We start from the raw sequence: 16,319 nt of genomic DNA, 5'->3' as shown, positions 1-16,319 counted from the left end.
TTGAAGCCTACTCCTAGAGACCCATTTATTTCCTGAACATATTATATGCATCAGTATTAATAAATTGTATTTATTAACAACATAAGGTAACAATCATATAATGAATAGGATTAGCCTAAGGCTAACTGTGTGTCAGAGCCTTCATGTGATCAGTTGACCTGATCTCCAATGTATCAACCTGTTGAGCGAACAAATTCCAGATGCAAGTTTGAATGATCGCTGATAGGATGATGTTCTTGAGAAAGGCAGTTCCAGCATGAGACTGCTGAAGGTTGAGAGCCTAGTGAAACGGGTGTCAACTACTGGTTGATACTAACTACCACGGAGTTGGGCCAGATGCAGAACTTTGAAAATATTGGCCTTGTACATAACAGAATGACCACCAATGTCACGACGGTGTTGCAGGCACTAATGTTCAGGCTCTTCCCACTAGACTTGATCAAGACTAGATATAAGTTTTCTTGTACGGCTCTCCACTTTGTCCAAAATTCTGATGAATGATGGGGGGCAGGCAACCCAGAATGGTCCATACTGTAGATGAGAGTAAACTTATGCTTCATATAAGGGTTTGCAGCTTTGTCAAGAAGGTGTCAGATGCGCCATAGGGCTTAAAATTTCTTGGGTGCATTCTGGACTAGGTTTAGCACGTGGCTCTTCATTGTAATTGAAGAGTCAAACTTTATTCCCAAAATGTCAATTCCATTTGTGAACTTCATGGTTTTGCCACCCATTTGCATGCCGGTCCGATTTGTCATGTGCAGTCTAGTTATCATCATCGTTAGTGTCTTATCAGCCGCAAATGTGACCTGCCATCTCATACCCCGGGTAAAGATCGCTGAAAGTTGGCGATTAATGATTCTTGCAGCGGTTGGTATTTCTTCCTGTCTGTATGTGAAGATTAGAGTGCAGTCATGAGCCTAGGCTTCAGCTTCAGAAACGAGATGAAGTAGATCGTTCAAATAGACATTCCACAGCAGATTGGTCAAACCCAGTACCCTGTGGAACGCTGCAATCAACTGAGTGGCTCTCGGATTCTGCTCCATTGAAGATTAACCTTTAGAGTCTGTTTTTGAATGTAGTCATTTATTTCCTCTATGATGGAGTCTGAAATGCTTAGTGCTTGATGCTTCACTACTAATCCAGAGTGCCAGAACCAATCAAAGGCTCTTGCAATATCTAGAGCAACAGCACAGCTGATCTTGGACTCGTCCAGTGATTGACAGCCACTTAGTGGAGAAATTTAGCAAGAGATCAGCAACAGATCGACCTTATAAAATCCTTACTGTCGATCACAAATTAGCCGATGATGATCACAAAATTATATAATTTGCTGAGCGATTAATGACTCTAGGCTTTCACCAGTAATGGAGAGCAGTTACACTGGTCTGTAGTTACAAACCACTGAGGGTTGGTAATGGCTGAAGGAGTGGCTCTTCTTTTTATGTAATAATAAACCTCTCTGTTCTGTTGAACGCAACCGTTGAAAACTAATGAGAATCAGGGAAGGCGATGTTCCATCGATACTAGACCTAATATTTACAGGGAGAGAGGAATATATCATAGATCTACAGTACCTGCCTCCAACAGGTAAGAGCGACTATGTACTCCTAGATGTAAGATACGGTATAACAGAAGATAACGTTGAAAGTGAAACAATAGACAAACTCGACTTCAAGAAAGGATGGGAATGGAGTCTAAATGAGTTGTTAAATAGGATTGTCTGGAATGGTTTGTTGTTAGGCATGAAAATAGATTTATGCCATGTTTTGGGAGATATGTAATGATAGCTCCAAACATTTTTACCAAAGTAGAGAAGCAAATATAGACAAGAGGATTGGGTTTGTAGAAAAGGCAACGGGGCCAGAGTATAAAACACAAAAGAATGGAATCACTATAGGAAGAGGCCAAACCTACAAACATCCTTTCTCCAACGAGAAGGTTTGGTGCAAAAAATTATCTTAGGTTTTATGATACAGTCACTTAGATCTTGCAAGAAAAAACTATAATATATATAATGATAGCTCCAAACATTTTTACCAAAGTAGAGAAGCAAATATAGACAAGAGGATTGGGTTTGTAGAAAAGGCAACGGGGCCAGAGTATAAAACACAAAAGAATGGAATCACTATAGGAAGAGGCCAAACCTACAAACATCCTTTCTCCAACGAGAAGGTTTGGTGCAAAAAATTATCTTAGGTTTTATGATACAGTCACTTAGATCTTGCAAGAAAAAACTATAATATATCTAGACCAAAAAAAAAAACTTTGACAGGGTTACACGCAAGAGACTGTTATAGGAATTAGTATATTGGAAGAGTGACAGGCAGTCTACTGAATTGGGTAAAATTTTATAACGAAGAGACAAATAGGAGCAGTGATCAGAGGCAACTTATCAGCCTGGAAAATGTAACTTTCAGAGTACTTCAAGGTTCAGTTCCTGCACTACTAATGTTCAAAATGTTCAAAACATTTGAACAAGGAGGGAGGGAGCGTCACTTCACAGTGAGAATATAACAAATGACAGGAGAGTGTTCCAGAGAATTGTGATACTAGTCTCGCACGATAGACATACTCTATCCCAAGAGATCTACAACAACAATACCTATACAACCACAGGAACACCAGTATCCATCTTACCAAGTATTTTTGTATAAATTGGGCCGGTTTATTCATAAATAGGGTAGATGGTTATAATGTGGGTGAAAACCACCAACACTTGCGTACTCAGCTCTACACACTCATATTACATGTCATACCTGTAATTATATGTTTAGGGAACCTTTATTAATTCCTTACATCCCAAACAGGTAATTGTGAGGGAAGTTGGGAAGCTGGCTCCCAACATAATTATAGAAATTGCTTCCATTAACTGTCCATCAAGCTTTGTAGGCCTCCAGACAGCCACCATTACATGGCACTCAGAGCCACACCCAATTTTGAGGCTACAATTACACAGCCTTAGCAGGCCCCATCAACAGGAACAGCTAAGCCACTTTTTTGTACAATACTGTAGACATAGTATTAGTAATTATAAATTTATTATTGCTATAATAATAGTAGATTAGACTACCATATGTGGTGTGATTTATAATTTATATATTGAAGATTAGGTAAATAATTTGTGGTTTATGAAGGAGCCATCTCAAAGTGGTTTAAGCTACAAATTGTCCCTGCAATTATGTAAGATAAATTCAGGCAGCTGAATCAGTACATACAGTCCACTCACTTAATTACTTACTTGCTTAATTAACTAACTTATTACTAAGAACTAACCAAAAAATAATCAGATAAAATTATAATATTAAAGTCAATTAAAAAATAAGTAAAAATATTTTAGTATTTACAGAATTAAAAAAGAATTAAAGCTACTAGGATTTTCCACAAATATATGTTGTATATATGATACAGGAAAATAGGTCGGGAGTCAGTACACTTGACAACTGACGGCTAGAAAGGCGGGATCCAAGAACTAACAGTTCGATCCTGAAAGCCCAAGCAGTAAATACAACTAGTAAATACACAAACATATATTAAAAAAAACAAGCAAAATAGACCAGGTGCAAGTCCGACTCATCACTCACTTGAAGAACTCAATGCGTCCTCCTTGGTCAGCGATATCCCAGACGCCTGCGGGGCCGCCCAAGTCCAGGCAGCAGATCACGGACACCACTAACACTCCACCGAACATCAGCAGCGTCTGTACCACGTCTGTGTACACCACCGCCTTCACCCCGCCCTGTGCAACACACAAAGTCTCGCTGCAGGCGAACACACACACACAATAACAGGAAAAAGCTCCTAGTGTTATTTACACATCATAAACAAGTATCACAAATTAATACTGAGAAATATCTTCATAATTCATATATGTAAAATTTCACAGGAGTAGAATATCATTCCAGTTGTAAAAACTGATAACTTGGGATTAAGGAGAGATAGTGTTATCATCAAAGGTGCAGTTTCAGAGTTAAGCTGGAGGTAAATACTCTACTGGCACAGATTACCAGCAACGTTTATTTGAATAAGGAGAGTATGATATATAGTGAAAGAACAGCAATATAGTATAAAAGAGCACATAGTGCTTCAATAGAGTCGATATCGATAGAGCTTCGGCCTCACGTGTGTGGGGTCCACGGTTCAAGTCTTCTACAGCCCAGGTGAATAGAAATCAATGTGTTATATTAGGAAGGTAAAACAAGGTTAGGTAAAGAACAGGAAATTCCATAAGAACAGTTTTTGATTTACTATTTTGACACTGAAATCAATGGGATTGGCTTTATCAAAAGGAATGATCAATAACGAGTTCGCCAGAAGAACACGCAGGCTCAATAGATGCACAGGAGTCTTCATGACTGAACTTTCTTGTTCACAACTGAACATAAATCAAAATTTAAGAGCTAAATTCACAGACACTTAGAAAGCTGTTGTGTTTAATGGCAAAATAACAGTTGAGAGGACAACATGGGGGATCTTTTATGTCATTAAGAATATGGAAATGTGTTAATTAAGGCAAGCACAACAATTACTGTAGACTTTGACTGCTCTGTTTCTCTGGAAAGAGTCACCCACAGATACCTGTAGCATGCAGAACGTCTCTTAGCTAAATGTGGCAAAAATATTGTAATGGTTATCTCTTGCATAACAGTAGATTTTGCCTGTTCCTTACCACTTACATATCAGAGGTTTTTTGCCCGTTTCGGCTGGTTGGGGGCGGGTGTGTGTCTGCTCGCCTGTGCTGACGTGGCGTTACGATGGGGGTCCCTCTACCCCCTGTCGTCCGGGCTCAGTCTGTGGGACTAGAGTTCTCTGTGCGGGCTGGTTACCCGGAGATTGCCCTGGCTTGTGAAATGCTCTCTGTCTCTGTGTTTGCGATTTATGGGGTCGAGTTGGTAATGGCCCGTAGGGCAATTGTGAAGTTCGCAGAGGAGGTGGTGTATCGCGATTTTCTGCGGCGATACGAGGGGCGGACACTACCCCTGCCGGATGGTGCGGGCACTGTAACCCTCTCTGATAGAAGTGGTGCACTTACTTACATCAGTGTGCATGGGGCTCCCTTGGAGTTTCCAGAGGCTCTGCTACGGTGGTATTTCGGCCGGTTTGGCGCAGTTGTTAGTGTGAGAGTGAACGTGGTGTCTTCTAGTCCTCTTAAGGGTGTGAGGTCTAACATTCGCACCCTGGGCATGAGACTCCGGGCGGATATTCCGTCCTCTGTGCGCCTTATGGGGTACAACGTTCGGGTGTTTTACGCCCGTCAGCCGCGGATGTGTTATCGTTGTGGTCTTTTGGGCCATCAGGCTGCTGACTGTTCTGCGCCTGCTGTTGCACCAGTGAATCTCTTCAGTGAGGAGGATTTTCCGCCCCTTCCTGTGGGGGATGATTCGGTGGGTGTGGACGTCTCTTCGGCTGAGGAGGTGCCCTCTGTATCGGCTGTTGCGCCCCCTGTTGTTGCCGCGTCTCCTCCGGAGGTTGTGTCCTCGCCTAGTGCTCAGCCCGCTCCGGCTGGTGTCCCTGAGCCTCTTCCGACTGCCGTTTGCTTGGACCCCTTGTCTTCCAGTTCTTCCTCTGCTGTGTCTGTCCCGGTCCCTGCTCCCTCGCCGTCTGTTCCGGCTGTGCTGGGAGCTGGGGTGGATCCGGCATTCCCTCCAGTGCCTGGCCTGGTGCCCCGTGTGGTTGAGGAGGCTGCCGTACTGCGGCGTGCGTCGGTTCGCTCGGCTGGTGCTGCGCGGGTCGCTGAGTCTGCCTCCGGGTCTGATGATGTGCGGCCCGAGCCTAAGCGTTCCCGGCGTTCTTCTGCGTGGGCTGAAGTTGGCGACTTCGACGAGTGTCGTCCTTCCGTTGACGGTGGAGTGGCTCCGGATGTGGTGCACACTACGGTGGAGGCGGAGGTACACTTGCCTGAGGATGCCGGTGCCGACGTTTTGGCCTCAACTTCTGGTCCGGGGTCCGAGGGTCCTGCTTCAGGTGCGTTGCCTGCGTCGGATGGCTCCGGTTCTTCGTGGGCAGTGGTTTCCCCTGCTGTAGTTGGTGGTGAGCGGGGTGGCCTGGTAGTGATGTTGAGAAAGGATGCTCGCTCTGGATGTTCTGTGGCCCCTTTCTCGTTACCCGTTTCCTCGGCAGCGGTCTTGCCGCCTCTTCCGTTTCCTGCAGTCCCTTCCGTGTCTCCTGCGGTATTCGTGGAGGTGCTATCGTTTCAGCGTCCGGCCCCTGCTCCGATGGCGAAGGCGTGGCAGGCTCGGCGACCCTCGTCCGCTTCTCCAGTGTCGTCTGCTTCCTCGAAGGGCGTGGATGGCGCTCCCCAGCCTCGATATGCGACTTGCGTCAGTGACCTTAGGCATTGGCCGATGCCGCCGGATATAGATGTTCCTGAGTTTATGATACCCGCTCGAGAGCGGGGGATCAAAAACCCTACCGACCATGAAGATCTTGTCTGGGAAGCTTGCAAGGCGAAGTATCCTCGTGATCTTTTCCCGGAGAAGTACATTTCTCACGTTGCTCCTCGCAAGTGATTTCTATGTATTTTGTGTTGCCTGTGGTGTGCATGGTTGTGGGGTGTGTATGTGAGTGGGTGGGGTGGGTATTGTTTCCCGGTTCCTGCGTGCTCCGGTTTGTATTGTGGGTTTTCTTGTATGGCTAGTGGGGGGGGGGGGTGTGCGGTTCCTATGCGTTTGTGTGTTCGGTTGTGGATGTCGTGTGCGCTTGTTTGTCATTGTGTGCCCTTCAGGCTGTTGGGGTGTGCTCTGTTATGTTTTGCCACTTTGTTTTGCCTTCCGCTTGTTTTGGCGGATCTGTTTTCTTTATTGTTATTGTACATATTCTTGTATGTTTCTCGCCTCTCTGTATGTGTTTGAGGTGTTAGCAGACTTGTTTTGTGTGCATTTTGTCCTGGGGTTTTCCCTTATGTTTGTCTTACGCTGTGTTTATATTTGTGTTATGTTTGTATATGCATTTTTGTTTTGTGGTCAGCCCTTCTGGCTGGTCTTCTATTGATTTGTTCATTTGTCCTTGCACATATGTGTGCTTTGTACTTTTGTTATATGTTATATTTGTTCTGTTTTTATTGTACATTATACGCATGCTTGCATGTAAAAAAAAAAAAACTAAAAAAAAAAAACTTACATATATAGCCCTTGGAAGGGGTCAAGATAATGATTGGGGGGGGCTGCAGGACAGATGGTGCTGATACAGGAGGGGGGAGTGTAGTGGGGGGAGGGGGGCTGCAGGACAGATGGTGCTGATACAGGATGGGGGAGTGTGGTGGGGGGAGGGGGGGCTGCAGGACAGATGACGCTGGTATGGGATGGGGGAGTCTGGTGGGGGGAGGGGGGGCTGCAGGACAGATGGTGCTGGTATGGGATGGGGGAGTGTGGTGGGGGGAGGGGGGCTGCAGGACAGATGACGCTGGTACGGGACGGGGGGAGTGTGGTGGTGGGGGAGTGGGGACAGCAGGTAATGGAGAGGTGAGCAATATATTACCCTCCACATATATGATAACAAAACACAGTACAGGGTCAACCAATTGAATGGGTCGACACCTATCAGTATCTAGGAATCATCCTGGACACACACACATGAATTTTAATGCTGAGGTCAATTACTTGAGAGAGCGAACTGCGGCCCGGACGGCAATTCTCAGGTCGCTAACCTCCCTTTCTGGAGGAGCCAATCTGCAAGTCCTTCGCACATACTCTGTACAGGCAGTCAGATCAGTGATCGATTATGCCGCACCTGCACTCACAAATCTATCACACCAACAGTGGAAAAAGCTTGAAGTTGCCCAAAACAATGCTATGAGAGCCGCACTGGGAGCCCCCATGCGGACCAGGCTTGAAACTCTTAGACTGGAGTTGGGTTTGCCCTCTCTACAAGAAAGAATATCACAAAGGACAGCTACAATTATCAGTAAGATAATTATTTCTTCTGATCCAATCCCAGTACGGCAGGCCTTGGTGGTTGGACTAGGCCAAAACAATGGAAACTCTTGGGTTGCAAGAGCAGGAAAAGTCCTAAACAGACTACATTTAAAAAACATGATTCTTGATAGAGAGGGTGATCATCCACACCCAAATTACACTCCTTCCGCGCCGTGGGAAGAGCCTACTTTCAAAATAGTAATAGAAAGTCTCCCAATGAAAAAGGCTGCCTATGATCCGACAATCCTAAGGCGCATAATAGAAGAGCAAATGTATAGCATAGCAGTAGCAGGAGCCACCCACATCTTCACAGACGGATCGGTGGACACAGAATATGAGAGTGCTGGCGCTGCTCTTTGTACGGCCAGCGTACAGGCATATTGGAGACTGGGAGGACTAGTATCATCAACCCAAACTGAGCTGTTTGCCATACAACAGGCATTCGCATATGTGATTGCACAAAACACTCAAAATGCAATCATACACACAGACTCAAAAGCTGCACAGACTTTACTAGGACAAAAACAGTGGAAAGATAACGTGGAAATAATTACCACCATTTTGTATCTTGGAGCAGTCGCTAAAGGCAAAGGACTCAACATAACTTTAAACTGGATCCCATCCCATATTGGAATCCCATTAAATGAAAAAGCTGATGAAATTGCTAAATTGGCAACTCGTCATCCAGTGATACATAAAACAATTCAACCCAGCCTAGAGAACATAAAAAACATCATCACCAAAAAACTCTCACATCTCAACAAAGCCGACCTACACCAGAGAATAGCTGAAGGTTCGCCATCTGCAACATGGTATCTTCAGGCAACCAAATTAGAAAGGTTAAATATCGCAAAAGGAATCCACAGGGAAATAGCAGTTAGGTTATATAGACTACGTCTAGGTTACAGATGCAACTGGGAGATTGGTGAACCCCGACAGAGAGAGTGCATCTTCTGCCAAACTGTCACAGAAAAGCCATTACTTCACTATCTTCTGGAATGTGAAGCAACCAATGACCTTAGAAGAGCTTTAAGAGTTCCTGAATCATGCAGTGGCCACCCTGAAGCCATCAACACAGCCACTCTCCTGGTCAACAAAGGTGTCCAGCAGCTAGACACCCTCATAAAGACTGTGAACCCTGGAAACACAAACCGTAACTGCTTCTATTTTCCGCTTGTTACAACTTGTAATAAAGTTGTTACATCTTGGCTTAACGTGTTTATGACGTATTAGAACGTTGTTACAACTTGCTATATTGGTTGTTATAACTGGTCAGGTGTTAAAACTTGTTCGAACGTTGTACCAACGTCGTAGTTTCGGTGTGTGTTTGGCGGGAAGCAGTAACCTCCGCCGCGATAACAGTTTGATGGTTATATGCAAACTCAGAATACTGAAAAAAAAATATTGTACCACTTACGGGCTATTCATGCCCGTGCCACCTCTTGGGTGGCTTAATCTTCATCAATCATCAATCAATCTGATAACAAAACATACATTCCGGACAACTACCACTCACACTCTAAACCTTCAACTGACCTTCCATAAACAGGTAAGTCTATTCATTAAATGTACCTTTACTAGTCACCTTACTGCTTGTCTAATATACATCGGAATAAAACTATATATTTTCCTAAAAAGTTTGCTCACACTGGTGGCCACAAACACGTGGTGGCCCGTCACTCACACTGGTGGCCCGTCACTCACACTGGTGGCCCGTCACTCACACTGGTGGCCCGTCACTCACACTGGTGGCCCGTCACTCACACTGGTGGCCCGTCACTCACACTGGTGGCCCGTCACTCACACTGGTGGCCACAAACACGTGGTGGCCCGTCACTCACACTGGTGGCCCGTCACTCACACTGGTGGCCACAAACACGTGATGGCCCGTCACTCACACTGGTGGCCACAAACACGTGGTGGCCCGTCACTCACACTGGTGGCCCGTCACTCACACTGGTGGCCCGTCACTCACACTGGTGGCCCGTCACTCACACTGGTGGCCCGTCACTCACACTGGTGGCCCGTCACTCACACTGGTGGCCCGTCACTCACACTGGTGGCCCGTCACTCACACTGGTGGCCACAAACACGTGGTGGCCCGTCACTCACACTGGTGGCCACAAACACGTGGTGGCCCGTCACTCACACTGGTGGCCACGAACACGTGGTGGCCCGTCACTCACACTGGTGGCCACAAACACGTGGTGGCCCGTCACTCACACTGGTGGCCACAAACACGTGGTGGCCCGTCACTCACACTGGTGGCCCGTCACTCACACTGGTGGCCCGTCACTCACACTGGTGGCCCGTCACTCACACTGGTGGCCCGTCACTCACACTGGTGGCTACAAACACGTGGTGGCCCGTCACTCACACTGGTGGCCCGTCACTCACACTGGTGGCCACAAACACGTGGTGGCCCGTCACTCACACTGGTGGCTACAAACACGTGGTGGCCCGTCACTCACACTGGTGGCCCGTCACTCACTGGTGGCCCGTCACTCACACTGGTGGCCCGTCACTCACACTGGTGGCCACAAACACGTGATGGCCGTCCCTTTGCCTACTTGCCCCCAGGGTGCATGCCCTTCTTCCACTCAATATGATCATCTTAATTAAGAAATAATGCTTGTATTATGTCTTTGCAATGTTGAAAATTTATACTTTGCAATGTCACAAATGTAGTATGCAATGTTCCAATTCCAAAAATAGTATGCAATATCGCAAGGCCAAATGTAGCACGCAATGTTGCAAATTCATATAGTGCAATACTGCAAGGCCCAATGGAGCATTTTGTTATTTTCATATTTTTGCACAAAGAAATCACGAGACGTGATGTATCCATAATACTTAAATGTAAGTATGTTTGTATATGTATGTATACCTAAAGGGTAGTTAGAGTGAGGTCAGGTATGCAAGAGGGTCAGCTTACGATGGTAGTGTAGAAGGCGCAGACGAGGCCCATTGTGACGATGGAGGCCCAGATGGGAAGGCTGGTGACGGAGGATAGGGTGATGGAAGGCGCGTACAGGCATATCCCAGAGTACACGAACGATGCCAGTACCTGAATTACTGTCGCCGTCTTGCGCAGCGTTCGTGACTGGAACCGCATCTCTATATACTGTAAGGAGGGAAGTTAAATGAGGATTAGTCTTCAGGTTTCGGTAGATATTATCCATTGCATTCATTAACCTTTAAACAAACACTTGAGCTGCGTAAAATAAATAAAATAGACAACCAGAGTGGAAAAGGAGGCATGAGGAGAATTAAAATACGTGGTCATTTTAATCTGAGGTAAAAAAAACTAGGTAACGAAGGATTCTAATGTAGGTGACGCAACATGAGGAGCAAAACTGGCCGATACAATTTTAAAATACTTGTTGAGGCAACATATTCATGTGAATGACCCACCTAAGTTAGAGAGCTCTACATGTCAACGTTTGAAGATGGTGCAAAGTTAATAATTAATGAAGAATGTAAAAGGCTAGGAGAACTACAGATAATTACAGGAAGACCTTGACAAACTCCAGGAATGCGCAAACAAATGCAATTCAGTCCCAACAAGTGTAAGAAAATTAAGATGGGAAAGAGAGGGAGAGAGGAGACCAGGAGGTATCTACTCCATTCGGGAAAGGCAACTACAGGAATTGGAAAGTGAAAAAAACATTTGGGGGTTTATACAAATGCAACACTAACACCGGAGGCGCACCTAAACAGGGTAACAACGAACTCTGGTGAACATTTGAGCAGCATTTAAGGGGCTCGGTGACGGTACACCGAAATTTCCTCAAACACACTCAATTCATTATTAGTAATATCTTCATGGCAAATGCTCCAACTTTTCCAAAGGGATCAACATCATACCATGAACAGAAAAAAAATAAAATAAAATAGAAAAAAAATAACAATTTCATATTTAGTGTCAAAATATTAATATGTAACCAATTGATATTTTAATCATTATGGTCTCAGAGTGGCATATAATTGTCATGTTTCTTGTAGCAAAATATTGTTTGAGAATATAGTTTACTGTAAAACATTTTTTCAATGTTGTCATCCAAATGTGTGCAAAATTTAGACCCAAAAAATTTATAACTCCGAACGTTATGGCTTCATGACTAAACGACATCAAGAGCACCTTAGTACCAAGAACTTAGCACATAATATGTAAAAATGGTGAGAATCGGTCGGAAACTGAATATTTTAGTGTCTCAAAGTTTAAAATTCTGTTCATACAGAAATGTGAAGTTAAAGTTCTCGACAATGTATATAGGGCTTCGAATTTATGGCATATCTTGTAAGTTTTAATTAAGACTGCTTGGCATTCGTATTCGAATATGTGAAAGTTGTAGATCAATATGTTTTGAAATGAAGTCAAGGAAACATAAACCTCCAAAAAACAAAATATATGAATTCGTTAAAGAGAGAAATTGAACTGAGCCACTAACACTAGCCTCTTCTAAACTATGTTAGCAACAATAGCATCTCCTGAACTAAAACGCCAAAACACGCTTCTTCCAAACTTCCAAACTTCCAAAAGCCATCGATACTAGTCTCTTCTGAACTAAGACACCTGCATTAGCCTCTACTGAACTAAGCCACAAACACTTACATGTTCTGAACTAAGGCCCAACACTAGTCTCTTCTGAACCGAACCCTCAACACCAACCTCTTCTAAACTAAGTAACATGCACTAGCTTCTTTTGAACAAACCGCCAATACTAGCCTATTCTGAACTAATCAACAACACTAGTCTCTTCTAAACTAAGCCAACAACACTAGCCTATTCTGAACTAAGCCACCAACATTAGACTATTTTGACCTAAGCCTTCAACACTAACCTATTCTGAACTAAGCCACCAACACTAAGCTATTCGTAAATAAGCTACCATCACTATCCTGTTCTGAACTAAGCACCTATCCTATTCAAATACATAAAAACTAACCGCTTCTGAGCTAAGCCACCAGAACCAACCTCCTTATGAACTAGGCAACCACAGCACAATGGCAGGCTTCCCCAACTATAGCGCCAAGGTGACCCAAGCACAGTGCCAGACTTACCCCAACCACAGTGCCAGACTAACCCCAAGCACAGTACCTGACTAACTCATCTCAATGCCAGTTGACACTTAGCACGGTGCCAGACTGATCCAAAGCACAGTGCCAGACTGACCCCCCAAACACAGGGCCAGGCTGACACCAAGCACAGTGCCAGGCTGACTCCCAAACACAGTGCCAGGATGACACTAAGCGTATCTATAAGGTGTGAAGGATTGAAGAAATTGTTTATGTAATAATCTAAGATGAGGTCTGATAAAGACCTTTTGTGCCCTCAGTAATGCTTTTGCGCTACCGCTCACAGGATGAGTATGGGGTGCACAATAAACTAGCCGCCTTCGGCGGCAACAATCAATCAATAGTGCTAGAGTTACTAGGCTCACCTCAAATATGGAGACGAGATGGAGAGGGTACAGGACCGGTAATATAACGTTCCTGATCATCAGTACGCCAAATATGTTACCAAACAGGCTCATCGTCAGCTGCGTACCGTAGAAGTACATCTCCGTGGCGTTACCTGTGGGCGGTACGCACCGTTACACACGTCGTTAATTAACCTCGAACCCACACACTCATACACGTCATCAGTCACAGCTGCACGAATGTATATATGTAATCAGACGCTAATATACACGTCTTAACACTAATCAACTTAACACCTCAATAAAACTGTATTATACATATACTTACCAAGTATTGATATCGCGGATATAGCTCCCCCGAGGAGCGAGAGAGCCACGGGGAGGACGGGCATGTGGCGTCCCCCGAGCAGGTACTGCTGGGTGGAGCTGACGCCGAGGCCTCTCAAGGCACTGTACACCCCGATACCCGCCGACACCACCAGCAGCAGCCCGAACACCCCATAGTCCACCACAGTGAACTTCGACCCTGACATCGGGTCAGGGGACATCGGCTCCCCCTCCGCCTGCGGGTCAGTCCCGTCCATCCTCAGCAGAGACCAAGCGTTTCCCCAGGGGCGCTACCACAGCTGTTTAAAGCACAGAAGAGCATAGAAGATATCACGTTGATTACACAAGCATATTGTTGAACACTGGCACATCCGTGACTGATGTAGTGGAGTTGGAACGCCAGCTGAGACAATACTTTCAGTGGTAGAAAGATGCCAACTGATACGGTTAGGCATCAGAATACAAACTTAACTCTTTCTTGAATTTAAATTTCACAATTTCAATATAATCCATTAGTTATCTGGTAACGCTGTTAGCATTACCAATATTCAGAACTTTCCATTTTTCAGCATTAAAATGTATCTATCAATCTCGTCCATGTTGAAAGCCTAAAAAGATACAATTTTGTGTCTTCAGAATTTATACCCGCCCTATTTTTGTATCCTCTTCAAATTTGTTATTAATGTTAAATCCTATGTCTAAATTGTTCTTATATAAGGTAAACAATAGGGACTAAGGAATGCCCCAGGGACAGAGTCCTGGTGCATTCCACTTATAAGTCTCTCATTCGGACTTACCTCCATTTATGCTAACCCCTTGCCTTCTTTATAAACCCGGAGCCAGAATCCAACGTAGAATAACACCCATAAATATATGCTTCTAACGTTTTAATTTATCTCTCATGAGGTATATTAACAAAGGCTTTGCTAAAGTAAAAATATAAAAATATAAAAATATAAAAGTCGCATTCCTTTCTTCTATAAACAGCTTACAATATACTGAGAAAGAATATGGGAAAATTCGTTAGTGATAACGAATAGCCTTTAGTAATAACAAATAAATCTCTTATTAATCAATATTTTCCAAGAAGTAAACAAACCTGTCAACAGTAGGCGCAGATGTTGGAGGCTCGGAGACCTCAGTTCTCATCTAGTATATAGTCAGTGGAAGGCGAGTGGTGGTGGTATGGTAGTTGTGATGGTTGGTGACGCTAGCAGCTGGGCACCGATGGCGGTGGCGACATCAGATGGGTAGTGGTGGTGGCGACAGCAGGTGGGTAGTGGTGGTGGCGACAGCAGGTGGGTAGTGGTGGTGGCGACAGCAGGTGGTGGAGGTGCCGGCAGGTCGGCAGTGGTGGTGGTGGTGTCGTATGGCAAGCGGGAGCGACGGCAGGTGTGTAGTGGTGATGGTGGCGCAGGCAGGTGAGTGGTGGGATGGTGATGGTTGTGTTGTTGGTGGTAGTGTGGGTGATGTTGTGAGTGTGTATTGCAGCAAATTTCATTGTAATTGCCCTCGGCACATGCGCCTCTGCTCTCCTCTGCCAAGGACACGCACCAAATTTGAAATTCATTATTTGTGTGCGAGTTACCTCCTTTCTCGTACTTGTAGCTGCATTCTGGCTTGCCAACTGTCCTGTAGATAACCAGTCTTGTGTCGGGCTGTGTTCGACCTTACAGATTTTTACCTAATTATAATATAGTTTGCCTAATTTTTACCTAATTATATTATAGTTTGCCTAATTTTTACTTAATTATATTATACTTTACAAACTGACAACTATTGATGTCTTGTTCGCTTCTCTCTAGTTTCCAAGCTGACATTAATGGTTGCATTGCACCTATACTACATTACATAATGCAAATTAACTCAAACAGCATAATCCTTAGATTTAACAAGGCTGTGTGTTTATGGGAAGTTTTGGGTAGTACAATGTAAGCTGCAGGTTCCCACTGTTAGGGACAGAAATCTGTTAATAGGCTTACTGAGGTCGAATGATTTTGTATATGTATACACGAGGTCCCTTTTAATTTTATCAATTGGATAAGCTATTCCATGTTTACGTTTGATTACAGACAAACATTTTGGCTTCCTTGGAGTTATAATATTTGTACTGTATATAATTTTTATTCCGTTGTTGTGTGTTTTTAGTGTAATATTAGAGTATTGTGGTGAGTCAAGATGGTTATATCCTTTGATACTCTTAAATAATTTTATCAAATCCCCTCTTATATTTTTTCCTATTCAAGATTGAACAATTCAGTCCTTTAAAACCGGTTTTGTATGCTAAACGATTTATATCTAAATCTTTGTATCATCTTAATCGTTAAGTCTTGATGTCATACAATTTGTCAACATTCTTTCTTATATATGGTGACCGAAACTGTGAGGATGACTTTCTCAGAGAAAACCTCGAAAGATCAAGAAATGGAACCCAATATTGTATTGGCTAGTTTGTAAAGCCTAAGTAAGCCCAATACTGCTTACTTGGCATAAGGTCACCATACCCACTATCACTCCCAGCTTTCTTTCTTCATTTATACATTCAGTAGCTTTATGACGTTCATTAAATAGCTTGACTATTTTTCCGTTATATATAACTGTACATTTGTCAATGTTGAACTTATCTGCATTAAACCTATCTGTGTAACCTCTATTTCTC

General features: G+C 44.1%; 1 protein-coding gene across 1 annotated transcript in view; it reads right to left on the bottom strand.

Moving 5' to 3' along the window:
- Nucleotides 1-15,102, bottom strand: part of LOC123769684 (sodium-coupled monocarboxylate transporter 1) — a 38,136-nt gene extending 23,034 nt beyond the window's left edge. The window contains exons 1-5 of the mRNA XM_069308693.1: nucleotides 14,760-15,102; nucleotides 13,662-13,959; nucleotides 13,355-13,488; nucleotides 10,846-11,034; nucleotides 3,582-3,736 (exon numbers count right to left, since the gene is read on the bottom strand). Coding sequence (XP_069164794.1) covers nucleotides 3,582-3,736; nucleotides 10,846-11,034; nucleotides 13,355-13,488; nucleotides 13,662-13,917 — 734 coding nt within the window. The 5' untranslated portion in view covers nucleotides 13,918-13,959; nucleotides 14,760-15,102. The remainder of the gene's footprint in view (nucleotides 1-3,581; nucleotides 3,737-10,845; nucleotides 11,035-13,354; nucleotides 13,489-13,661; nucleotides 13,960-14,759) is intronic.
- Nucleotides 15,103-16,319: the final 1,217 nt, after the last annotated feature.

This window comes from Procambarus clarkii, chromosome 63 (genome assembly GCF_040958095.1).
Source record: "Procambarus clarkii isolate CNS0578487 chromosome 63, FALCON_Pclarkii_2.0, whole genome shotgun sequence".
Taxonomy (NCBI): domain Eukaryota; kingdom Metazoa; phylum Arthropoda; class Malacostraca; order Decapoda; family Cambaridae; genus Procambarus; species Procambarus clarkii.
Note: the sequence above shows the minus strand (reverse complement) of the source record. Positions and strands in the feature narration are given on the sequence as shown.